This window comes from Podarcis melisellensis (assembly GCF_964234715.1).
Source record: "Podarcis melisellensis genome assembly, chromosome: 16".
Taxonomy (NCBI): domain Eukaryota; kingdom Metazoa; phylum Chordata; class Lepidosauria; order Squamata; family Lacertidae; genus Podarcis; species Podarcis melisellensis.
The window spans coordinates 24,342,124-24,369,651 of record NC_138533.1 but is presented as its reverse complement, the minus strand read 5'-3'; the positions used below and the strand labels follow the sequence as shown (position 1 = coordinate 24,369,651).

The 27,528-nt window shown below is 46.3% G+C and overlaps 1 protein-coding gene across 7 annotated transcripts in view; it reads right to left on the bottom strand.

Annotated features, from left to right (window-relative positions):
• The window catches only part of SMTN (smoothelin), an 83,721-nt gene extending 63,823 nt beyond the window's left edge, over positions 1 to 19,898 (bottom strand). For 5 of the 7 annotated variants that reach the window (XM_081892270.1, XM_081892271.1, XM_081892273.1 and 2 more), the window contains exons 1-2: positions 19,783 to 19,897; positions 17,912 to 18,107 (exon numbers count right to left, since the gene is read on the bottom strand). In XM_081892270.1, coding sequence (XP_081748396.1) covers positions 17,912 to 17,962 — 51 coding nt within the window. In that variant the 5' untranslated portion in view covers positions 17,963 to 18,107; positions 19,783 to 19,897. Of the gene's footprint in view, positions 1 to 17,911; positions 18,108 to 19,782 lie in introns of all 7 variants that reach the window. The other 2 variants (XM_081892275.1, XM_081892276.1) reach the window with 1 other exon arrangement.
• Between the last annotated feature and the right edge of the window lie 7,630 nt (positions 19,899 to 27,528).

Below are 27,528 nucleotides of genomic sequence, written 5' to 3'. Positions count from 1 at the left end.
GTAAAGACACATACATAAGTATAAAAGCCACATGTCTAAAATAGCACAGGAGAGCAATCCAAAAACCATCTTGGCTCTCTTAAAGACTCTAAATATTTCCTCTGTCTCCTTAGTCCTCCTTGCCTGAGAACAGGTAGGCAGCTAGCAATCAGGCGAAGTTCCTGAAGGGATTCCTCTCCTATATCTATGAACCTCCTTTGTATTGTCATTGTTTGCCCAGATGCTCTGCATTGAGGGATGTCTGCTGGCATCCTGATTGTCTTATCAAATGCTGATGTTTTGTGTAAACTGTGTTTGGAACTATGTAAAACGTGCTATAGCACACCTTGGCCTGCCTGAGCCACAGCAACCCCACTTTATGTGAGATGTAATTTCAGGCTGTAGAGAGGATGTCCTTCTTCTCCACGCCAAAATGCAAACGCTTAAAAGAGATGTTTCTTCTGGGCTCTGGGTCTCTCTTGCCTCCTTGCCAGGAGGGGAGGAAGCTCTGTTGCAACAGAAAAATAAAGATCTGCCTTGCTTTCACTGCCTCCTGCCTCTATCCATTCATCTCTGACGGATCATGGACTTAGGGGACTCAGTCCCTTGGGGAGTTGGGCAGCAAAAGCCAACCACCCCTATTTTTTCTATATCAGTTTTCAACCAGTGTCCTGTGGCACCCTGGGGTGCCTTGAATGTTGGTCAGGGGTGCCGCAGGCCACACTGGCCTCAGTCCCTCTTTCCTTCTTGTTTATCTGCCTCCCAAAGGCTTGCACAGCTGTTTGTTACAGCAGCCTTGTCTACAAGCTCCCCAGGTGAATGGTGCCTCTGGGCCTGACCATGGGGTGCTTCTCAGGCCCCCATGGGGCAGTGTGAGGAGGCACCCCGCTTTGGGGAAGGGGAGGAAGCTCAGAGACCAGGGGCGGCAGCTGAAGCTGCCCAGAGGATTCCCAAGGAGAGGGGAGAGGAGGAAGAGGGAACACACAAGGGAGGGTGTTTGAAAAAGGGTGAGGGGCTGCCAGCTCTGCAGGCAAGGGGTGACACAACTGGGCTCCTGAGCCCCACAGGGGTGCCGCAGAAAGAATGCAATTGGTCCAGGGGGATGTGGACCCAAAATGGTTGAAAACCTCTGATTAGATAAGGGGTCAGCAAACTTTTTCAGTCCACTGTCCCTCAGACCTTGTGGGGGGCCGGACTACATATTTTGGGGGGGGGGGAATGAACGAATTCCTATGCCCCACAAATAACCCAGAGATGCATTTTAAATAAAAGCACACATTCTACTCATGTAAAAACATGCTGCAGATTTAGAAGGTGATTGGGCCGGATCTGGCCCCCGGGCCTTAGTTTGCCTACCCGTGGATTAGAGAAAACACCCCGCTGAAATTAATGAAACCTATAGGGCCAGTCCCCTTCATGGATCACTGCCTTGCCGTGGCGAAGGGGCTTGAAGAACTCAGAGAAGCTATGAACTATGCCGAGCAGGGCACCCAAGATGAACAGGTCATAGTGGAGAGTTTTGACCAAACGTGATCCACCTGGAGGAGGAACCGGCAAGCCACTCCAGTATCCCTGCCAAGAAAACTCCATGGACAAAGACAACAGGCATATAAAAGTTATGACGCTGGAAGATGAGCCCCTCAGGTCGGAAGGCGTCCAACATGCTACTGGGGAAGAGCGGAGGGCAAGTACAAGTAGATCCAGAGCTGATGAAGCGGCTGGGCCAAAGCCGAAAGGACGCTCAGTTGCGGATATGCCTGGAAGCGAAAGGAAAGTCCAATGCTGTAAAGAAAAATATTGCATAGGAACCTGGAATGTAAGAACCATGAACCTGGGTAAGTTGGAGGTGGTCAAAAATGAGATGGCAAGAATAAGTATTGACATCCTGGGCATCAGTGAACTAAAATGGACGGGAATGGGTGAATTCAGTTCGGATGACCATCATATCTACTACTGTGGGCAAGAAACCCGTAAAAGAAATGGAGTGGCCCTCATAGTCAACAAAAGAGTGGCGAAGGCTGTACTGGGATGCAATCTCAAAAATGATAGAATGATCTCGATACGAATCCAAGGCAGACCTTTTAACATCACAGTAATCCAAGTTTATGCACCAACTACTGGTGCCGAAGAAACTGAAATTGACCAATTCTATGAAGACTTACAACACCTTATAGAAGTGACACCAAAGAAGGATGTTCTTCTCATCATAGGGGATTGGAATGCTAAAGTAGGGAGTCAAGAGATAAAAGGAACAACTGGCAAGTTTGGCCTTGGAGATCAAAATGAAGCAGGGCAAAGGCTAATAGAGTTCTGTCAAGAGAACAAGCTGGTCATCACAAACACGCTTTTCCAACAACACAAGAGACGACTATACACATGGACATCACCAGATGGGCAGCATCGAAATCAGATTGATTATATTCTCTGCAGCCAAAGATGGAGAAGCTCTATACAGTCAGCAAAAACAAGACCTGGAGCTGACTGTGGCTCAGATCATCAGCTTCTTATAGCAAAATTCAAGCTTAAACTGAAGAAAGTAGGAAAAACCACTGGGCCGGTAAGATACAATCTAAGTCAAATCCCTTATGAATACACAGTGGAAGTGAGGAACAGGTTTAAGGATTTAGATTTGGTGGACAGAGTGCCTGAAGAACTATGGATGGAGGCTCGTAACATTATACAGGAGGCAGCAACGAAAACCATCCCAATGAAAAGGAAATGCAAGAAAGCAAAGTGGCTGTCCAATGAGGCCTTACAAAAAGCGGGGGAGAGAAGGCAAGCAAAATGCGAGGGAGATGGTGAAAGATACAGGAAATTGAATGCAGATTTCCAAAGAATAGCAAGGAAAGACAAGAAGACCTTCTTAAACGAGCAATGCAAAGAAATAGAGGAAAGCAATAGAATGGGAAGAACCAGAGATCTGTTCAAGAAAATTGGAGATATGAAAGGAACATTTCGTACAAAGATTTCCATAATAAAGGACAAAAGTGGAAAGGACCTAACAGAAGCAGAAGACATCAAGAAGAGGTGGCAAGAATACACAGAGGAATTATACCAGAAAGAAATGGATGTCCCATATACCCCAGATAGTGTGGTTGCTGACCTTGAGCCAGACATCCTGGAGAGTGAAGTCAAATGGGCCTTAGAAAGCACTGCAAATAACAAGGCCAGTGGAAGTGATGGTATTCCAGCTGAACTATTTAAAATTTTAAAAGATGATGCTGTTAAGGTGCTACACTCAATATGCCAGCAAGTTTGGAAAACTCAGCAGTGGCCAGAAGATTGGAGAAGATCAGTCTACATCCCAATCCCAAAGAAGGGCAGTGCCAAAGAATGCTCCAACTACCGCACAATTGCACTCATTTCACACGCTAGCAAGGTTATGCTTAAAATTCTACAAGGAAGGCTCAAGCAATATGTGGACCAAAATCTCCCAGAAGTGCAAGCTGGATTTAGAAGAGGCAGAGGAACCAGAGACCAAATTGCAAACATGCGCTGGATTATGGAGAAAGCTAGAGAGTTCCAGAAAGACATCTACTTCTGCTTCATTGACTATGCAAAAGCCTTTGACTGTGTCGACCACGGCAAACTATGGCAAGTTCTTAAAGAAATGGGAGTGCCAGATCACCTCATCTGTCTCCTGAGAAATCTCTATGTGGGACAAGAAGCTACAGTTAGAACTGGATATGGAACAACTGATTGGTTCAAAATTGGGAAAGGAGTACGACAAGGCTGTATTTTGTCTCCCTGCTTATTTAACTTATATGCAGAATTCATCATGCGAAAGGCTGGGCTGGATGAATCCCTAGCCGGAATTAAGATTGCCGGAAGAAATATCAACAACCTCAGATATGCAGATGACACAACCTTGATGGCAGAAAGTGAGGAGGAATTAAAGAACCTTTTAATGAGGGTGAAAGAGGAGAGCGCAAAATATGGTCTGAAGCTCAACATCAAAAAAACGAAGATCATGGCCACTGGTCCCATCACCTCCTGGCAAATAGAAGGGGAAGAAATGGAGGTAGTGAGAGATTTTACTTTCTTGGGCTCAATGATCACTGCAGATGGTGACAGCAGCCACGAAATTAAAAGACGCCTGCTTCTTGGGAGAAGGGCAATGACAGGCCTAGACAGCATCTTAAGAAGTAGAGACATCACCTTGCCAACAAAGGTTCGTATAGTTAAAGCTATGGTTTTCCCAGTAGTGATGTATGGAAGTGAGAGCTGGACTATAAAGAAGGCTGATCGCCGAAGAATTGATGCCTTTGAATTATGGTGCTGGAGGAGACTCTTGAGAGTCCCATGGACTGCAAGAAGATCAAACCTCTCCATACTGAAGGAAATCAACCCTGAGTGCTCACTGGAAGGACAGATTGTGAAGCTGAGGCTCCAGTACTTTGGCCACCTCATGAGAAGAGAAGACTCCCTGGAGAAGACCCTGATGTTGGGAAAGATGGAGGGCACAAGGAGAAGGGGGCGACAGAGGACGAGATGGTTGGATAGTGTTTTCGAGGCTACCAGCATGAGTTTGACCAAACTGCGGGAGGCAGTAGAGGACAGAGGTGCCTGGCGTTCTCTGGTCCATGGGGTCACGAAGAGTCGGACACGACTAAACGACTAAACAACAACAACATAGGGCCAGTGTGGAGCCCCCCCACACACACTTAAGAGCACAGGGATAGTACTTGGAAGACCAGGGTTCGAATCCCCCACTCAACCACGAAACCCTCTGAATGACCTTGAGCCAGCCCCTGTCTCTCAGTCTTATATTAAAACAATATTTTTTTATTAAAAAAAAATATTTTAACATATTGATGATTTAACCATTCACCCCCTCCTGGAATAGAAGAAAAGGCCCGAACCCTACAAAAATACTATAATCTACCCCACTAGCAGTACGGGGAGGGGAAGTGTTTCAGGAACTTAACCCACCCTCATTCCCATCTGCAGGGAGACACCCCCCAGAAGCAAAGGCGGCCTGCCACACCCCACATTTCCTCCTCCCCACCCAAAGGGGGCGGCCGCAACCTGGAGCCCTTGATTCAAGGTGAATGAGAAACAAGAGAGGCATTCAAACCAGCCAACCTGAGGAGGGTGGCACCCAGCCAGCACCTTGCCCTGTGCCAGCTGAGGCAGTGGCAGGCAGGATCCGGGAGGCAGATTGTGCAGGTGTGCCAGTCGGCCTTCCCTTCACCAGCTAGCTGGGTGAACAGGTGAGCCCCAAGCAAGGTGGAGGGAGGGAGGAGAACCAAACAGGTAAAGACTCAGAACTCCTTATCTTCCACACCACCTGGCTGAAAGGGGGCTTAAGCTGTTCTCTCCCCACCCCTTGGGGGTTGGGCCTTGTTACCTGGCTAGGTAGGGAGGAGAGAGAAGGGCTGTGGTTCAGTGCCGGAGCAACTGCTTTGCATAATAATAATAATACTGTAGACAGTCCCAGTTTTGATCCCCAAGCATGTCCCTTGCTTGAAGTCCTGGATAGATGCTGCCAGTCCGTGTTGACAGTGCTGAGTTAGATGGACCAACGGTCTGAACCAGTAAAGGGGCACGGCTTTGTAGTGTAGAGCATCTATCTGTCTTACATGCATAAAGTCCCGGGTTAGATCCCTGGCAACTCCGAGTATCTGCTGCCAGTCAGTGCAGACAACACTGAGTTAGATGGGCCAACAGATAGCAGAGTATCTGCTTAGCATATAGAAGGATCCCTGGTTCCATTCCCAATGGCATTTCTAGGTAGGGCTAGGAACATCCCCTGCCTGACACCCTGGAGAGCTGCTGCTGCTGCTGCCAGTCAGAGTCAGCGATGCTGTGCCAGATGTACCAATCATCCCGAATCTGCCGAGGACTGCAGCTGCGCACCAGCCCTTTTCCTTTTTCCACCCACCCTTTGCTGGAGCGCACACAATCCCCTCCATGCCCTGCCCTCAGGAATGCATTGGCAGGGGGGAAAAGTTATAGGGGGAATCTTGCTGCTATTTGGAGGGGGGCATGGAAAGGCGGCAGTGGGGCAGAGGAATGCAAGCACAGGATGGGTAAAGACGGGGCAGAGAGGTGGGGAGGGGAGGAAACCTGGCTGAAGGGCAGGAGAGGAGAGAGAAGGAAGAGAAAGGGAGAAAGGGAAAAATAGAGAAGAGCATAGTTTTCTCCTTATATGGGCTAATCCCCTCTTAGCCTGAGTGAAGAAATAAGACCAGCCTCCAGTCTCCAAAAGTTCAGAGAGCAGGATCAAAATAACAAGGGAGAGACCTCCAAGCCCCCCACCGCCAAAAAGACAGGGGTCCCAATGGGACAGGGGAATTCTAACCCTCCGCAATTTCATCATCGGGCTGGATAGCAAAAAATAAAATAAAATAAACCCGCACAGATCAATAACAATGTTGTTCGGCTGTTATTTTACAACAAATAAATCATTTCCACTGCAAAACTGTAACATCCTTGACTTCACGTTGTCCACTACTGCAACAGTTGTACTGTGAATCTGCTTAAACCTTTGTTGCCGGCATATTTTGAAAAGCTGTGAACAAAAATATTTGCTGAAAAGTAATTTCTGACAGTGCACTTTTAACCAGGTCTTTTTTTAGAACCAGGTAGACACCACCTTGAGCTCACTGGCGGAAAGGCGAGATCTAAATGTAGTAAACAATGTTATCTGTGGGTTAAAGGAGGGCAGCTTTTGAACTCACCTCCCGGGTCACCCCAAGGGAACTGCGACTGAGAACAGGTAGGGCTATTTGTCAAATATTGTAAAAATATTCCACGAAGCTGCTTTGAAGGAACTGGCTTACAGCTTAAAAAATTGGCTTTTTGCTTTTTAAATAAACACAGCTATGTGTTATTTCAGTTTTATTTTCCTCTTCTTCTTTCTTATTAATTTTGAAACTGCAGACAGATCTGGGCTTTTGAGCCAAGAGGGAAAGCGTTCTCATTTATATCTTCTCTAACATTGTTTAAAAAGGTAGATTAAATTAATATACTGTCTTGCTTTTTAAACTTTGCACAAAATTGTTGGCACATTATAAATTGAGTCATAATAACCCTTAGATTAACAGCTACATTTTTAAAAGGCAATTTCATTGTTTCCACACTAAAGAGTTGTAACTATTTACTTTCGGAGCTAACATAAGTATCAGATTGGTTGATGATTAAAGTTTTTTGTTGAGCTGAGGTAATGCTTTAAAACTACCCGACCAAATCTTTGACCCGCAGAACACGGAAGGTTATAGAAAGCCTGTTTTCAGAGCACAGAGAGACTAAGAGCACCATTCTTCCTCACAACAACCCTGAGAGGTAGGATAGGGTGGGGAAAAGAAATACTGAATTGCTGCCCAGCACATACCTTACAGGCCGCAGAACCAAGCAGGGATTGCAGCAGAGATTTCCCTATAGGCAAACCCAACACACTAAACCAGAATTAAAGGGTGCTGGAGATTTAGAGGGAAACAAGTCCGAGAAACTACAAGACGATTTTTTGCAAAACCTCCATGCCATTCCAGGCAACAATTGGTTCTTGAACCTTCCTTCGCTGAAAACGACAGCTAACCCATATGACAGTCAAGTACTGTAGAGACAGAAGCTGAACCACAGAGCTCCTCCTTAATGAGGACTAGAACCACAGTTTTCCATCTTTAAACCAAAAACTGAATCAAGTATCACATTCCATTATACTATTTCGGCAACAGAATCTGGGTTCAAGGCTGGCCTGGAACAGAAGGGAAGATCTGGGGAAGCTGGTCTGTTTGCTATGAATCTGGGCACCTCTTAAGGTGCCTGGATAGCTCATTTAGTTAGAGTGTGATGCTGATAACGCCAAGGTTGCAGGTTCGGTCCCCGTATGGGACAGCTGCATATTCCTGCCTTGCAGGGGGTTGGACTAGAATTCAGGCAAACTCGGCTCTCCAAATATTTTTGGCCTACAATTCCCATGATCCCTAACTAACAGGAACAGTGGTCAGGGATGATGGGAATCGTAGGCCAAAAACATCTGGAGGGCCGGGTTTGCCTATGCCTGGACTAGAGGATCCTCAGGGTATCTCTTCCAACTTTATGATTATGCATGGTAGTTCCCAAGTCTGAAGGAGCAGGTCTTAAGTCTACGCTTTATAACAAGCAGATGCAATTTTGAATCAATCACTGGTTTCAAAGCCACAGTTTTTTTCGTCTTTTGAAATACCCAAAAGACAACCAGCTACGAGGCTGCTAATCAAGACATAAGAGCAACCAGGTAAGTTAGCAAACGCAGGCATGTGATTCCGCAATTCTGCTTCCTGTGTGTTCATCCAAACAGAACGAGAGCCCTCTGGAGCAGGCTTCAAGAGATGGGAAGGCCAGAAAAATTGGGGGCGGGGTTTTTTTCCCTATTTTTCTGGGGCTTTTCCAGGCCTTCCCATCTCTAGGCTTTACATTTTGAAAAATTGGCCCTGTCAGGGAGAGGGAGGGTGGGATATGTAAAGTGCAGTCAAAACCAACAATTCACAATTGCTAGATAGGTGCAGGGTAAGAGCCGAAGCTCACAGAGTTTTCCTGTAAGTTTGCTAGAGAGAACTCTTGTGAGAAACACTCTCACTGTGTCCTCACAGAGAGAGGACATAGCTATATTGTGTTTTTCAGTTTATTTGTTGTTGCGACCATCGTGGCCATTTCAACCATCACTACAAAGAAATATGCCTTCTCTTCATACGATACAGAATGCACCTAGATACACCAGTAAAAGACAGTGCATAGCTATATAGCGGTACCTCGGAAGTCAAACAGAATCCATTCCGGAAGTCCGTTCGACTTCCAAAATGTTCAGAAACCAAGGCACAGCTTCCAATTGGCTGCAGGAACTTCCTGCAGCCAATCGGAAGCTGTGCTGGACGCTCAGGTTCCAAAGAACGTTCGCAAGCCAAAACACTCGCTTTGCGGCGTTCGGGAGCCAAAACATTCGACTCACAAGGCGTTCGGGATCCAAGGTTTGACTGTATATATATATTCTGGATTGCTGATGAGATGAAGGGAACAAAGAGCAATAAATTAAAATTAAAATCGAAGCTTCTTTTTTAGCTGCAAAGCTAAAAAATACCACTCCTCACAAATAACACTCCTCACAAATGTGAGGAAGGATTATATCTAATAAATATATCCTAGCATCTATTCACATCCCTATAGGGAGTCTCCTCCACATAGCAGCCTGCTGGCACCACAGCCCATCATCTCATTCTGCAAATGATGTTGTGTGCCTGCCGCGAAGGGCACAGAGGAGCAGGTGGCCAGCACTGGGTCCCAGACACACCTCTCTGCCTGACTTCCTGAAAAAGCAGCCGCCCCAGTGCACCTGTTCTCGTTCTCCAGCCAAGCACACACAGCCTCAGAACTGTCAGCATAGGTAAACATCCCTGCTGGGTCATGTCAATGGAACATCTCCTCCAGGATGTTCCCACACCTACCTGCAGATGCGAAGGACTGAACCAGGGATCTTCTATATGCAAGCCACATGCTGTACGGCTTAGGCCCAGTTTAAATCTATCTCCTTAAGTTAATCCATTTATTTACAGATTCATAATATAGCAAGGTGGACTCCGACGTACCGTTAAAATCGGCAAAACATAGAGCGATCGGTAAAGCCATAAACAACTATCATCAACAAACCAAAGACTGATTCGATTAAGAGAAAAGATCACATTGCAAAGTCCAGTCTAAACATCAACAACCAAGTTTCAAAAGTCATGTGATGGTTCCTGCTGAACCTCTAGTGGCAGGGAGTTCCACAGGGCAAGGCCTGCCATAGGCTCAGTCCCCAGCAAAGGGCAGCCAAACCTCAGGGGCCACGTGGGAAAGGGAAAGTGTCGCATCAGAGGATCTCGGCGACACAGGTGGAGCATAAGGAATCAGGTCTAAGGGACTTGGGCTCAAGTTATTTAGGGCTTTGTGAATTAGCACAAGTACCTTGAATGTGGCCCAGCAGCAAATCAGCAACCAGGGACACTCTCTCGGCCACAGAGTAACAGGTTGCCAGGAATAGGATCCTGTGATGCCTATGCTCGAATGTGGGGACCTTGTTTGAAAGGCTGGTGCTGTTTCACAGATCTACATCCTTTACCCTCAAAAGAAATTAGGATTCTAGTCCTTATGGTTCTAAAAAGAAAGAGCTGGACTGAATGGAATGCTGCGTATTGTTTTCCTTTCTGTACCACTTTATATTTTAAAGAACAGATCTCAAAGCGTCTGACAACACATTGAAACGGCAAATAAAACAATCCAGAATAAAACAAAGGTAAATATTTCAGATCCTTCTCTAAGTGACATTCTGCTGGACCCATGCCGGTCGCAAAATGTACCTGGCACCTGGCTAATTTCGAACTCTGACTCCAGCCTCTTAGGAAAAAACAGGTCTTGATCTTGCCTCCGATTGTCAGTCCTCATCACCTCACCTCAAAGAAGGTATTGTAGAGCTGGAAAACGTTCAGAAAAGGGCAACCAAAATGATCAAAGAGGCAGAGCGACTCCCACACGAAGAAAGGTTGCAGCGTTTTGGACTTTATTAGTTTGGAAAAAAAGGCGAATAAGAGGAGAAGTTTATACACAATTTTTGCACGGCGTGCAGAGTAGATATAGAAAAGGTTTTCTCCTGCCCTCAACACTAGAACTGGTAGAGACATCCAGTGAAGCTGGATATTCTGGATAGATAAAAGAAAGTCCTCCTTCACACAGCAGAGAGACTGTGGAACTCCCTCCCACAGGAGACAGTGATGGCCACCAACTTGAATGGCTTTAAAAGGATTTTTGACAGTCAGTTTTGCCATCTCGGCATAGTCCATCAGCTTGTTTTTCCATTCTTCTTTGAGTAGGGATTTATCCATCTTTTTTCCATCTCTGGGCTAGTAGCATCCGGGTGGCTGTTGCTCCATACATAAAAAACTGACTGGAAAACTCAGAACCCAAGAGGACAAAAACTTTATAAAATTGAATAAGGAAATTGTATAAGTTACTTAGGAGACCACTGTAAGCAGGATTTTGATTTCACTTGCAGTGTAAAAATTACCATGGTTTGATATAAAAATTGGAGTATGGATGAATATGCAGTAGTAGACGTTTAAAACGAGACCGCATGGAGAGGATTGTGGGGGGGAGTCCCGAGATTTGGATAATGTATTTATATAGATTATTTTTATTAAAAAAAATATGTTTATTTGAACTTTGCATTTGCAAAACCAATAAAAATGATTTCAAAAAAATAAAAGAGGTTTTGACAAATCCATGAAGGCTATCAAGCCACAATGGCTATGCTATCTCCATAGCTGGAAGCAGCAATGCTTTTGAAGACCAGTTTGATGGAAACAGCAGGAGCTTGGGCTCAGATATAGCTTGCTGGTTTCCCACAGGTATCTTGGTGGGTCCCTGTGAGCAGAAAATCCTGGACCAAAAGGGCCATTTGGCTTGATGCAGCAAGTTTGTCTTATATACAGCCGACTCTTGAGTAAACTTGTGCAGAAGGAAGGCTTGCAAAGCTAGGGACGTGGCCTGAGAATCACATATCTTCTGGCCAATGGACAGAGCAATTTTCCTTGAAAGAGCACCTGAGCATTTTCTTTACACTATCCCAGAAGGTAGCACGTTTGCCCGATGGGAGAAGACAGCTGAGAATTAGCACAGGTCCTGATCACAGTGTGTTCCCAGCTTGAGGCAAACTAATCTTGTTGTGGCAGGAATGGGGGGGGCCAAGGGGGAGTTGCTGGTTAACCGAAACCTGGCATTATATGCACGTCACCAAGTTTTTAAGGGGCCTCTAGGCCAAAGCTTCTTTGGCACTCGGGCTGAAGGATAAATCAAGCTAGCAGGTTGTGTTTTTAAGCATCTCACAGAACAGGCTTTTTTTGCCCGTGAAGCCGGTATTTGCCACGACGTAGCAGCAAAACGGACAAACAGAACGATGCTTGTGCAAACAAATAGAAGAACGGGAGATAGCAGAAAACACAAGGACACGGTGTGCCGGTCACCTGCCTCTGGCAAACCGGCGACCAGAGCAAAAACAGCCCCAGGTGCTCAGAGCAGGCGATGGGACGAAGAGTACCTCAAGGTAGGAAAAGGATTGCGTGAACTTTAAGATGGCACGATTTGGCAGCTCAAGTGTCCCCAAGTGCCTTGTAAATAGTTGACATTTAGAGCATTGGACTAGGCCCTGGGAGAACAGGGTTCGAATCCCCACTCAGTCAGGAAGCTCATTGGGCGACCTTGGGCCAGCCACCGTCTCTCAGAATAACCTACATAGCAGGGTTGTTGTGACGATAAAATGGAGAGGTGAAGAATCATGTTCACCACCTTGAGCTCCCTGTAGGAAAGGTGGGATATAAACACAGTAGTAGTAGTAGTAGTATTAGCAGTAGATAATAATAATAATAATAATAATAATAATAATAATAATAATAATAATAATAGGTAGGCTTCCCATATTCTTCCCTGAGACCTCCAGGTATAGGGCGGTACAGTGGTACCTTGGTTCTCGAACTTAATTCCTTCTAGAAGTCCATTCGACTCCCGAAACCATACAAAAACCAAGGTGCGGCTTCCAATTGGCTGCAGGAGCTTCCTGCACTCAAGCGGAAGTTGAGTCGGACGTTCGGCTTCTGAAAAACGTTTGCAAACCGGAACACTTACTCCGGGTTTGCGGCATTCAGGAGCCGATCTGTTCGGGAGCCAAGGCGTTCAAGAACCAAGGTACCACTGTATATAAAGTCAATAAAAATAATAAAAGAATAATAATAATATTACAGATTGGACAAAGCTGCAAGAACAAAGGGCTACTATCTCCAGCACTGATGACGTGAGATTTGAAGCTGGGGTTCACAGCTCACACTCAGCCCTGACACTCCTCGCACTACCTTTTGAGGTGGTGTAAGACGGAGCCATAGAACCCAGCTAGTGACATGTTTGTGGGGGATGCGAAGGAAGAGTCTATTGCAGGGAACATCAACATGCAACGGCTTGGGGAGGTAGCCTCCAACCATTCCATTAAACCCAGAACAACTGCTCTTCAGTCACATTACACTATTCATTGAGGAAGCAGCTCAGCTGGTTAGAGCGTGGTGCTGATAACGCCAAGGTCACAAGTTTGATCCCTGTATGGGACAGCTGCATATTTCTGCATTGCAGGGGTTGAATTAGATGACCCACAAGGTCCCTTCCAACTCTACAATTCTAGGATTCATTCAAAGCACTTTAGAAACAGGAATGGCTTCCCCCCCCAAAGAATCCTGGGAGCTGTAGTTTGTTAAGGGTGCTGAGTGGTCAGGAGACACCCCCCCATTCCCCCTCAGAATTACATTTCCCAGAGTTCCCTGGGAAGAGGGACTGACAGTTAAACCACTCTGGGAATTGAAGCCGGACGACCTTCTGCATGCAAAACAAGTGCTCCACTGAGCTCAAGCATCCAGCTCAGTGTTGTTTACACTGACTGGCAGCAGCTCTCCAGGGTGTCAGGCAGGGGGGTCTTTTCCCAGCCCTACCTCAAGATCAGGGGTCAGCAACCTTTTTCAGCCATGGGCCGATCCACCATCCCTCAGACCTTATGGGGGGCCGGACTATATTTTTTGGGGGGGAGATGAACGAATCCCTATGCCCCGCAAATAACCCAGAGATGCATTTTAAATAAAAGGACACATTCTACTCATGTAAAAACACCCTGGTTCCTGGACCGTCCACGGGCCGGATTTAGAAGGCGATTGGGCCAGATCTGCCCCCGAGCCTTAGGTTGCCTTGTTGTTGTTTAGTCATTTAGTCATGTCCGACTCTTCGTGACCCCATGAACCAGAGCACGCCAGGCACTCCTCTCTTCCACTGCCTCCTGCCGTTTGGTCAAACTCATGTTAGTAGCTTTAAGAACACTATCCAACCATCTCCTCCTCTGTTGTCCCCTTCTCCTTCTGCCCTCCATCTTTCCCAACATCAGGGTCTTTTCCAGGGAGTCTTCTCTTCTCATGAGGTGGCCAAAGTATTGGAGCCTCAGCTTCAGGATCTGTCCTTCCAGTGAGCACTCAGGGCTGATTTCCTTCAGAATGGAGAGGTTTGATCTCAAGAGTCTCCTCCAGCACCGTAACTCAAAAGCATCAATTCTTCGGCGATCAGCCTTCTTTATGGTCCAGCTCTCACTTCCATACATCACTACTGGGAAAACCATAGCTTTAACTATACGGACCTTTGTTGGCAAGGTGATGTCTCTGCTTTTTAAGATGCTGTCTAGATTTGTCATTGCTTTTCTCCCAAGTTAGGCTGCCTACCCCTGCTCAAGATGCTACAGATTGAACCTTGGAGCTTCTGCGTTCCACACGGCTGATGGTCTCCCACTGAGCAGCAGCAGCAGCAGCATCTCCCAGGTCACTCAAACAAGGGACTTCCTCTCGCAGTGTTTCTCAAGCTTGGGTCCCCGAGTCGTCGTCAGGACTACACCTCCCATCATCCCAACTAGCAGCAGCAGTGCTCCGGGATGATGGGAGTTGTAATCCAACAACAGCTGAGAAACACAGCTAGGCCAATTCTTTTAGAACTAGTGCAGTAGCGAACAGCCCCTGCATCTCCCAGCCCACCCAACACCTCTCCAGGTGTGATGCTTAGCTCTGAACAATCTCCAGACATCTCTTATCCAAAGGGTGGGGAGATGGAGAGGTCCAACAGGGAGAAGTTTCTCCAGGAGAGAGAGAAAGAGAGAGAGAGAGAGAGAGAGAGAGAGAGAGAGAGAGAGAGAGAGAGAGAGAGAGATGTTCCAACCTCCTTCTCTAGCTCTGAATGATGTATATCCCCTCCTGGGCAGGGCAGGGCACTGGAAACGGAATTTGGCAGAGAGAGAGAGAGAGAGAGAGAGAGAGAGAGAAGACGATCTGGAAGGCACACAAAGAGCCCTTGTAAAGCTCATCGGCTCATTTCAAGGCCAACAGCTCCAGGGACCAGGTGAGCCAAAAAGGGCTCAGGGACGGCTCATTTTCAAAGGGCGCCGGGCACCCGCTTGGTTTGGCAAGCAAAGGACACCTACAGAAGATGCAAAACTGGCAAACTTTTACGAGAGGAAAGAACGTCACGTGCCGGCCATAAAACCAACGGATTCCTGTTGCCTAAGATGGTTCCACTTCCCCAGCCTGGCAGAGCCCTCCTGGATCAGGCCAGAGGCCTGTTTAGTGCAGCATCTTGTTCTCACAGTGGCCCTAGCCGGATGCTTAAAGGTAAAGGGACCCATGATCATTAGGTCCAGTCGTGGACGACTCTGGGGTTGCAGCACTCATCTCGCTTTATTGGCCGAGGGAGCCGGTGTACAGCTTCTGGGTCATGTGGCCAGCATGACTAAGCCGCTTCTGGCGAACCAGAGCAGTGCACGGAAACGCCGTTTACCTTCCCGCCGGAGCGGTACCTATTTATCTACTTGCACTTTCGAACTGCTAAGTTGGCACGAGCAGGGACCGAGCAATGGGAGCTCACCCCGTCACGGGGATTCGAACCGCCGACCTTCCGATTGGCAAGTCCTAGGCTCTGTGGTTTAACCCACAGTCCCATCCGCATCCCAACCAGATGCTTACAAGATGCCTAAAAGCAGGATCTGAGCTGGGATTCCCAGCAACTGGCATTCAGAGTCATTCTGCCTTTGGAAGCAGAACACAGCCATCGTGGAGGAAGAACATAGCCTGGCAATGTTGTTAGACTACAACTCCCATCAGCCCCAGCCAAGCACAGCCATATGAAGCAGGGGCTGATGGGAACCACAGTCCAGCGATACAGCAAGCCCTCAACTTGCCCAAGGTTACATTTCGGGGATCACACTTAAAGCCAAAATCAGGTATAGTCGAAACACATTGAGATGAATAGAGGGCGGGACTGCCCAAGTTTCCATACACACACACACACACACACACACAAACAACAGATGCATGTCCTCTTTACACCCCCTTTTTAATTATTATTTTTTTAAGTTGCCAAGCGTGTAAAGTTGAATGCGCATTAGTTAAATGTGTGCTCGTTGTGGGATTACTGTATATAGAGGGCACCAGGCTGGAGCTGGGCTTACAAGAGTCCATGTTGCATTTCAAGTCTATTATTGGCAAGCGGAGTTCGTCTGCAAGGAGCCTGCTCCTTGCCTTTCCTTCCTAGCGCTCGCCCGGTGGCTTACAATTTCTAAACAGAGGTCAGGATTGGGCCCTTCCTTTGTGCATATTCGGAAGCATGGTGCACTCAATAAGTTCCCTTGGCAGGTGCAGAATTCTGCCTCTATGACATCAGCTGGGACTGATGGGAATTGCAGTCCAAAACATCTAGAGGACACCAGGTTGAGGAAGGCGGCCGTTGAGTTGCTTCTGATCAGTGTAGGCAATACTGGGTTAGATGGGACTGATGGACTGACTCGGTATACGATGGCCTCAAATTTTCACGTGAGCTCATATATATGGGCCGCTACTAGCTTTGCAGAGAAGCCGGGTTCCTCCCTCCATCAGCTGTCACCTGGCAGCAATAGCCATTCCATCAGGATAAACTAAGGAAGAAAGAGAAGGGATGCAGGGCCACCCCATTGATGCAACAGGGAAACCAGCACCTTTTGATGGCATCTCACCTTGAGTTTTTTCACTTCAGGTGGTCATGAGAACTTGTACCAGACTCTGCTTACTATTTCCTCTGCCCTCCCAGTCCATTTTCCTTTTGTGCCATGTACTTTCATGATTCTATGCCTGAAAGCAAGGTAAACCATCCTGCGAGCCTTCATTAAGGATTTTTAAAAGTAATAATCTTGTAGTAATAATAATAACCAAGATTTATTGTATTCAGAAAAGACCTGCTGAACTATTGCACATTCATTTTACTGGATCTACTATTCTGAGTATTACTTATCGATTGGGGGCAATCCAGTCAGATGGGCGACATATAAATAATACAATTATTCTTAGTAGCAGTAGCAGTACTATTTTTCTCCCATTTCACGGTGGAAGAACGTGTTATGGCCAACATTAGACAAGTCTAAGAACATAGATCCATCTAGCTCAGTATTGTCTACACTAACTGGCAGCAGCTCTCTGGGGCTTCCGGAACAGAACAGTCCCAGCCCTGCCTAGAGACTGAACCTGGAACCTTTTGCATGCAAAGAAGATGCTCTGTCACTGAGCCAGAGACCTTCACTGTACTGCATCAGACCACTGAGTCCATCTAGTTCAGTATTGTCTGCACTGACTGGCAGCACCTGTCCAGGGTTTCAGCCACAGGACGTTCCAAGCCCTACCTGGAGGGTTGGACCTGCGACTTTCTGCCTGCAAAGCAGTTGTTTCCAGACACTCAAGCCTGTGCATGGACAGAAGACTACCTGGAGGCCCCAAAATACACCACCTTGACTTCCATGGTTAAAGACAAATGCACACACACACAAAAAGTCTTTCGTTCTTGCATCAAAGATCTGCAGACCTTCCAGGCTCTGAGAAGCAAGAAGCGTGCTGGGTGGAGAAGGCTCTCTTGAAAGCCCCCTGGCTTCACTCTGGACTCTAAGAGCACATGAAGAACAGTGCTAGATGAAGTCAATATCCCATCTAGTCCAGCATCCTATTCTCACAGTGGCCAACCAGATACCTGTGGGAAACCCGCAAGCCGGACTCAAGCACATTTTGCCTTATCTTTAAACTAAAAAGTCCCAAACACTGAAACCTAGGGGAGTCGCTCCACTCCCTTGATAATTTCAGCTGCCCCTTTCCAAGTTTTCAATACCCATTCTGAGATGAGGCAGCCAAAACCGTACACAATGCTCCCAATGCATTTGCACCATAGATTCGTACAGCTGTGTTATATTGGCAGTTTCATTCACTCCTAACAATCCCTAGTGTGGAATTGCTGATCTGAACCCACAAGTAGCCAGCGATAGGTACCCAAAACTTTCTTAAATCCTCTGCAGCAATCTGCAGGCAACTTCCATAGGGCAGGCATCCCGGGAGAAACTCACCAATTTCCGGAGCGCCCCTTCGTCCATGCTTAACAGCCTCTCCTCCGACATGTCCCCCGGTCAACGTCCAGCTTCCCACCTTCTGCCCCCCACCAAAGAAAAGACCCTCACAGTGGTCTCAAGACACCGCTTCCGTGTGCAAATTCTGGGAGCGTGGCCCGCTCAGCATCCGAACAGCCGGCTCGGAGGAGGAACTCTGGAAGAGAACAAACCACAGCTGTGTTAGGCGGGGGGGGGGGGGAGAGGAGGGAAAGAGATAATAATTGGGAGGTCTTTCCCCCAGAGTCATTAAACAGGGTGTTGAAAGGCAAATGGAGTCAGGGCAGCCAGATTCACTGGCTGCTAATCCCCAAACTGGAAAAAGAGACCGTCTGAACGCCAGTCCTGGCCGAGAACATCGTAGATCTCTCTTTCTCTCATGCACACACACCGGCCAACTGGCTTCCAGGAAACTCTGATGAGTCCCTCAAGACACACAACCCCAGACCTAGAGAGAGAGAGACCTCTCCCCCCTCTCAACTCCGTTTTCCAAGAGTTTGGCCAGGCAAGGAGCCTCAAGCAGAGCGCCAGAGTTTCTCAACTCATCGGGGAGAAAAGCTTTCCACCCAGCTCAGACACATACCGATTCCAAAGCCTGCCAAAAAGGCAGCGGGCCAGCTAGCATCTTGCCCACCCAGATACCCAACATATATATATTTTTTTTGAGGGGGGGAGAAGGGCTGATTCAGGAAAATAAGCCTCACGGAAGTCGGCACAACTGACTACTCACAAGAAATTGCTTCATTTTAATTGGGAGTGACAAACGGCCAGGCAGCATACTTACCGGGCTGGTGTCATCACTGACACACACAGAGAGATATTATATATATCCAGACACACGAGGTAACACAAGGCTGATAAGAAATGAATGGAAACTGACTTGGACCAGGAGAAAGAGGCTTCAGGTGCCTACTCAGACAGCAGACTCCCTTTGATATGTTGCATCGTCTCCACAAGCCTACCTCACAGGGTTGTTGAGAGGATCAAGCAGGCTGACCCAGACACATATTAGCCTGAGCTTTTTTTGGGGGGGGGAGACAGTAAATAATATACAGTGTATATTGATTTAAGTCGTTATTTTTAAAAAGTATCCGTGGGAAAGATGGGGGCATAGCCCACAGGCAGTTTAACGTGCAGTTATGCAAAGTCTTTCATCCAGAATGGAACAAGAAACCCAATAGTTTCAAGGTTCAATAGATCTAGAAATAGAAGGTCTACATGGTTATGGCACAATGACTATTAAAATAGTGAAAAATCAAGTGAATGCTAACTTTTAAATCTTTCTACAGCTGCCAGGTAAGTGCCAACCGATGTCCACACACACACTCCAGAAACGGCAGTACCTGGTACTTCAGGGGCCCAAAACCAGGTGTCAGGAAAGGGCAGCAACACACGAAGTTAATAGCAAGTATAGGAGGGAGGTGTGGGGTGAGAAATCCCATTTAATCCAGATTAAGGAATTTCACTGCACACGCACATCTCTTTAGTAGCGCTTAAATGTGTAGCCTTTCCTGAAACCGATGTCCAAGTTGCGCACCCATTTTCAGGATTACCGACGACAAACCAGACGCGCTGTCCAGATTTGGGACACACATCCTCTTCAATCCGGATCTACTAGCCTCACACATCCTCTGCAATCCGGATCTAGTCCACTGCGGTTCCCGAATCCAGTTGACTTCTCTTCCTCTCAATAAAGACCCGCTTTACGTTGGCAACACACCTTTCCCAGTCCGGATTAGCCATTCACCACCCCCCTCCGCTCCCATTAATCCGGATTAACTATTCACTCCCCCCCCTCCCGCCTCCCACACAATCAAGAACAAGGCACGCACCTCGGCAGAACCGGCAGAGCCATGCAGGAGCCAAGCCCTGCCCCTATGCACTTTTCAAACCCCGATACAGATCCGCTCCCTCCGGCTCTCGAAGCACTTCTGAGCCAGCAACCCGCGCCGCGCCGCCAAATCCCAGCCTCCTCCTTCAAGGCCCCGCCCCGATTTTCTCGAAGGGACCAATCGCAGGGCGGATTTGTCTCCGAACGCTCGCGGAACAGCTCTCCGCCTTGCGCTATTGGTTCAATTCAATTGGGTGGCCACGCCTCCCTATGCCTGTAAGCCCGCCTTCCCCGCTTGGCATGCTGGGGGTTGTAGTTCAAGGTGGCGCCCCGGGATTGAAGACAAGACTGACTTGAACGACGTTTTTTAAGAGAAAGCTAATTGAAATTAAAGGTCCTTAGCAGCCATTTCTGACAAGCTGCTTAGAGTTATTGTATCTTTTTGCTGAATTGCCTTAATTGTTTATTTGCTTTTTGCATATATTTCCCCTCCAAATGATCATAATGTTATACTGATGGGAATGTCATTTACACAGTAAGTAGAGGTTCTAGAATCTACTGTATATGTTATTTTCTAACACTTTGCTCTCAGTTGTTAATTTTGTTGGAAGAGCGATAAGCAAGCATCAAATCAAGTAAGTATTCCCGTTCATGACTAGCAGCTTTTAAAAAGCGTTAAAATATCTTTTAAGGCAGCCCCTTCAACAACAGCCCTACAAAGTAGGACAGCATTATTGTTGCAGTAGTGCAGGTTGGAGCGGTGTGAGCCGGAGAGAGTGTTTCCACCACAAGAACACGGCAGTCCTCAAGAATTTATGGCAGAGGTAAAGGACTTCTTCACACAGCGCACAGTTGAACTGTGGACCTCACTCCCACAGGAGGTAGAGATGGGCACCAATTTGGACAGCTTGAAAGCCTATACAGTGGTACCTCAGGTTAAGTACTTAATTCGTTCCGGAGGTCCGTACTTAACCTGAAACTATTCTTAACCTGAAGCACCACTTTAGCTAATGGGGCCTCCTGCTGCTGCCGCACTGCCGGAGCACAATTTCCATTCTCATCCTGAAGCAAAGTTCTTAACCTGAAGCACTATTTCTGGGTTAGCGGAGTCTGTAACCTGAAGCGTATGTAACCCAAGGTACCACTGTAAATGGGTATTGATATCATAGAATCATAGCTGGAAAGATCGCTGAGGATCATCTAGTAGTCTAACCCCCTGCAATGCAGGAATACGTAGCTGTCCCGTACAGGGATCGAACCTGCAACCTTGGCGTTATCAGCACCATGCTCTAACCCAGTGTTTTTCAACCATTTTTGGGCAAAGGCACACTTGTTTCATGAAAAAAATCACGAGGCACACCACCATTAGAAAATGTTAAAAAATTTAACTCTGTGCCTATATTGACTATTTATAAAGTAATTCTCTTGAATAGGAATCAAATAAACACAAAGAAAGTATTTTATAATTACTTTATTATGAAATAGTAAGTAAACAGAAATGTGAAAAATTATAAAATACTTTATTTTTAAATCTTTCAAATTTTTCAATTTTTCCCACGGCACACCAGGCAACATCTCGCAGCACACTAGTGTGCCGCGGAACAGTGGTTGAAAAACACTGCCCTAACCAACTAAGCTTTCCAGGCACTGGAAAATAAGGGCTATTATCCATGTGAATGGATGTTTTTGTTTTTATAGGCTTTTATCCTTCACATTATATCAAAAGTATGGAACGTATCACTGATGTCTTGGGGGGGGGGCTTTTATCTCTGCTTTGATATTTCATGCCTTTGTTCTGAGATGACTTTCTTCTAAGTTTGCCCCAAAAAAGTGAGGGGAAGGGGAAGAAAATTGGACCAATTCATAGACGACAAGTCTATCAATGGTTACCAGACTTACTGGCTATGCTCTGCCTCCACTGTTAGAGCAGTAAGTGCTTTTAAATACAGTGGTACCTTGGGTTAAGAACTTAATTCATTCTGGAGGTCCGTTCTTAACCTGAAACTGTTCTTAACCTGAGGAACCACTTTGGCTAATGGGGCCTCCCACTGCCGCCGTGCCACCGCCACATGATTTCTGTTCCTATCCTGAAGCAAAGTTCTTAACCCGAGGTACTATTTCTGGGTTAGCGAAGTCTGTAACCTGAAGCGTCTGTAAGCTGAAGCATCTGTAACCCGAGGTACCACTGTAACAGTTACTGGAAATGACAGGAGGGGAGAGGGCTCTTGTGCTGAGGTCCTGCTTGCGAGGTTTCCTATAGGCATCTGGCTGGTTACTGTGAGAACAGGATGCTGGACTAGATGGGCCATTCGCCTGATGCGGCAGCCTCTTCATGGGTTTTCAGAGGCATCCCAGCCAGCACTCAAGTCTCCCAATCCCATGTGCAGTTTTTTGTCACGTAAGCCACACTGGGGTAGCAGGGCAAACTCCCAAAGCAAGACTACGAACCCCAGTTGGAATATGCCAAAATGGCAAAACTGACCGGAAGGCTCAGGAACCAAGAAGACAAAAACTTCAAGAAAGAATGGGAAAGATTTATAATTTATTTCTCTGGTTGGCCTCTGTTATTTTCTCCGACCGATGGAGAATCTACAAAGGACTCTATAAGGGCTCTTGTGTCCCCCATAAGGGAATGAGGGCAGATTTTCATTTATTACAACTGTAAAACAAATGAAAACATTTGTTGTTGTTTAGTCATTTAGACGTGTCCGACTCTTTGTGACCCCATGGACCAGAGCACATTAGCAGGATTCTAATAACCCTTGTAATGTAACAAAGACTATGGACAAGATGGAGAGATATGAAACATGGATAATGGAATATTATGCAGCTGAAAATGTTAACCATAGGACCCAGGGAGGGGATGGTGCGAAGTCTGGAGAGTCAGAGAAATCTCTAAACATGAATATGTATTTGGTATTGTTATAACTTTATGCTTGTAAAATAAAATAAAAATTATTTCAAAAACAAACAAACTACGAACCCCCAAATTAGGGATCCCCTCCAAACCTGTGCCAAAGTTTTGAAGTTGTTTTGCCCTCAAACACCCCCATGTTTTGTAGCTCCCCACAAATCGAGAAACTGATACATCAAACACGGGGTTTCCAAATGTTGAGTTTAATGAGCTCCCCCCCCCAAGCAGTGTGCTCAGGACTCTTTTCCACACACGCTGTGTGTTATTTGAACTTTCAGGCCAGTTTGTGACCCACACCACTGGCAAGAGATTTTCTGAATGAACAGACCTGGGATAGATAGGGTTTTAATATGCCTTTTCTATGTTTTCAGCTGCTCAGTTTTCACTGTTTTTACCAAACATTTTAATTTCTTGTATGCAGCTTTGAGGGCTTTTTTTGGTGACAATCCAGCAATATTAAAATTTTGTTAAATAGTAAGAAATCGGCCCTGATGTTGGGAAAGATTGAGGGCACAAGAAGGAGGGGACGACAGAGGTCAAGATGGTTAGACAGCGTTCTCGAAGCTACAAACATGAGTCTGACCAAACTGCGGGAGGCAGTGGAAGACAGGTGTGCCTGGCGTGCTCTGGTCCATGGGGTCACGAAGAGTCGGACACGACTAAACAACAACAAGAAGAAATTAGCAGGGGGGTTGGGCTATATGAGCTGTAAGGTGCCTCCACTTCTTTTCTTTTTCAAAAACAACAACTTAACAATTGATGACAGGGGACCCTGGAACAGCAGCAGGCATCTCAGACAGCCAGGGAGTTCCTGCTTGCTCCTAGCCATTGTGCTGCTGACAATGAACAAGGATTAAGGGCTGCTCTGCCACAAACAAGCAAATGTAATTGTCTGGAATTTAGTTACCTTGGGCTTAAGGGTCCCAGGAGCTATTTGCTATGTGTCTGGCACATTTCAGTGCTGCCTGGTAGCCAAGCTTAAGTACACCGGTCATAAATACTGTGTTTTGCACGTCTGTTCCCTCCCAGTGAGGCAAGAGCGGGAAGCCATCCCTGCCAAAAGCTACGTATGCGCAATACGTTTAAAGCACATGCCTTTCACTCAATCATCCCAGGAACTGTAGTTTCCCCACATAGAATGATAGAATTGTAGAGTTGCAGGGGGCTCCAAAGGTCCTCTAGTCGTCGTCCCCAGTGCAGGAATCACAGCTACAGTGCTACAGTTCCCAGCACCCATAACAAGTTACAGTTCCCATTGATTCTTTTGGGAGAAGCCATGTGCTTTTAATGTGTGGTTTGTGGATGTGTGTATCTTCTCTTCTTCTTCTTCTTCTTCTTCAGCGATCACTCGTAGCCGAGTAAGATTGTCTTCCATAAACAGGGTTTTAACAGTGAGTCCGTAAGTGACTGTGGAGGCCAATTCTGGATCCGCACATCCTTCCATGGTGCGGACATAGGTTTCCAGGCAGGAGTTGATCACCATGAGAGTTTCCTCTTAGCTCGTTTCTCCCTTTCGTCCTGAGTTCGAGTGTCTTCATCATCACAATCACACAGCAGAGCCGTTTTCCTTACATCTCTCTGGCTTGGTCCACAAGATGCAGATGATTGCCTGTTCTCTTCCTTCAGACTTCTGCTGTCTCCACCCAGGAGGCGTTGGAAGAGGGGTGCAGCCTGCCCCGGGTGTCATCCTTGAGGGAGGTGACTAAATGACACACCCTGGATGATTAGGTCCAGTCAAAGGCAACTATGGAGCTGCAGCGCTCATCTCGCTTTCAGGCTGAGGGAGCCGGCGTTTGTCCACAGACAGCTTTCCGGGTCCTGTGGCCAGCAGGATTAAACCGCTTCTGGCGCAACGGAACACTGGGACAGAAACCAGAGCGAACGGAAACACCGTTTACCTTCCCGCCGCAGTGGTACCTATTTATCTACTTGAACTGGCATGCTTTCAAATTGCTAGGTTGGCAGGAGCTGGGATAGAGCAACGGGAGCTCACCACTGTTGAGTGGATTCGAACCGCCAACCTTCCGATCAGCAAGCCCAAGATGCTCAGTGGTTTAGACCACAGTGCCACCCATGTCCTGAATACCATTTGCTAGCAACCACAGGAAGGAAGAGTGCTCTTGTGCTCGAATTCTGCTCAAATTCTGTTAGATGGGCCCTTGGCCTGGCTCATCAGGCTCTTCTGAGGTGCTTGTGTTGACCTCTGTCACCTTTTAGCGGTTGTGCGTTGGCTTGTGACAACCGGATCTCTAAACCAACATGAAATGGAGAGGAACAGCCATTGTGGAACAATCAGATATGGGGCAATAAATCATCGGCATGCGCACACACGCACACACGCACACCCCTCCCCAAAGGTTAGGTTGTGTTGAGATAGCGCTGGGGTCAGAGAGGAAGGCTGGGACCAGTTACCAAGGCCGGAAGCAGCCAAGTGCCAAGGAAAATGACCTGATAAAGAGGACATTATGCCCTGAAAGAATTTTCAAAGTTCGAAAAAGAATTATTGGAGAGTAATGAGAAAATCTGATCGAAAATGTGTAAGCTACTGTTAGAATGGAGCACTAAAGATGGAGAAGTTAAAGCTGTAATGATACACTGGGAAAAAGATGTGGGTTACCAAAAATATCTTTTAATTTATGGGAGAAGTTGTGGAAAGAGGATTTAAAATTTACGGCTTGTTGTACATTGAAAGGAAACTACATGGAAATGATGTACCTTTGGTATCTGACTCCAGCAAAACTAGCAAAAATGTATAAAAACACCTCCAACCTATGTTGGAGGTGTAAAGATAAAGAAGGTACTCTTTACCACATGTGGCAGACATGTAAAATAGTAAAAGACTTCTGGAAAATGATATACATTTAAAATGTTTAAGATAACTTTTATCAAAAAACCAGAAGCCTTTTTAGTAGGGTTAACAGGAGATAAAATACCAAAAGAATTAAAAAGACTATTTATTTATGTGACAACAGCCGCAAGAATGCTACTTGCCCAGAAGTGGAAGGAAGAGAAAGTCCCAACTAAAGAAGAGTGAATAACCAAGATGATGGACTATGCCGAAATAGCAAAGATGACCGTCAGGATCAGGCACCAAAAGGATAAGAAATTCATTCAAAAGTGGGAAAAGTTTAGAGAATATCTTAAAAAGCACTGTATATCCCTCAAAACGTTAGCAGGATTATTGTAACATGTACAATGTAATATTAGTTAAGGGAGGGGGAGAAACAAAATGGATTAGAAAAATGTAATTAGATGCAAAGAAATACGGGGAAATTTGGAAATGCGGGGGGGGGGGACATTTCCGAAGGATCCAAGTAATTCCAGGAGTGCAAAATTTGAAAATGATGTGAATGTATAAAAAATTGGTTTAAAAAATGAAAATAAAATATTTTTTAAAAAGAGGAAATTATGTCCTGAGGAGTTTTGACAACTGCCTCGGGTGCAGATCCCCTGAGGTGGTGTGGGGGGCAATGGTACCAGCCTTCTGGCCCTACCCCTGAGTGGGCCATAGGGCCTGTCCTGTAGCCTCCATAATGGGCCTATGGGACTTTCAGCCTAAAAACGCAACATGCCCCCCCCAAAAAAAAAGAACGGGGAGGGAGGAGGAAAAAGCAAACTCAAGAGCCCATTTTCCTAAAGTTAAACAGAAGTTCCTATCATGGCCAGCTAGAATGGAAATAAATACTGTAACACTTGTTAATGACAATGGGAATTATAGGGACAGAACTACCAAAATTGTTTAGAAATCTATTTAATGTATGCGACTGCACACTACATAAATGTATGTTCAGTGGCGTAGCGTAGGGGGTGCAGGGGGGACCGGCCGCACCGGGCGCAACATCTGGGGGTTAGGGTTAGGGGGCGCAAATCCACGGGTTAGGGGGCGCAAATTACTTGCCTTGCCCCGGGTGCTGACAACCCACACTACGCCACTGTGTATGTTACCCGCCCAAAAATGGAAAGAAGCAGAACTCACAGCAAAGGAAGAATGGATACAAAAAGTTATGGAATATGCAGAAACGGCGAAACTTAGCGGAAGAATAAGAAATCAAGATAACAAACCTTTTATAAAAGAATGGAAGTGGTTTGTTGAATACAGATAAATTGCAAACAGATAAAAACACTGGCAGTGTTATTGTAATAGCCTCCAGTTTCATAAGAGTATATATTTAAAGTAGATGAATAAATGAGCAAAGTAAACGAATTTGGATATGCAGAAGATATTAAAATAATAAATTTAAGGAACCGCAGAAAGAGGGGGAAGGATGTCAGACTTTGAAATGTTAAAATGATTGTAACATTAATGAAATGTATAAATTTGAAGAGCATAAATAAAAAACTTTAAAAAAACAACACTTGATAATGACTTGTTTCCTGTGTTAATTAGTGTTTGAGGGTTGTGGGGATTTTTGCTGGGCACCAGCCCTGTCCCCAAGTTGAAACCTTCTTTGTTTCTCTGAGCTGCTGGGAGTCAAAGGAACAGCTAAGGTGGTGGAATCCTTTGGCTGAATTGAGGTCACTGACCCTCACCTTAAGGCTTCTGTTTTTTTGGCTTGCCTCTGAGAGGAGGGACCTCCTCAGTCCCACCGAAATCTGAAGGGGCCATCCTGCTTGACCTTTCACTGCAAGCTCCTCTAGTTTGTTCCTGGCTGCAGGGCAAGTGAGAAGGCGGGGACTGCTAGCCCCTCCTTCAGCGAAAACTGCAGAGGTGATGCTTTTCAGATCTGATAAGACTTGCACTGATAGAGATCTTGCACCTCCAGCCTAGGCTATTGTGTCGTAAGAGCCCCCCATCCATTGACTGTTGTTCCCTGAATTACTTCTGCTTCCTGA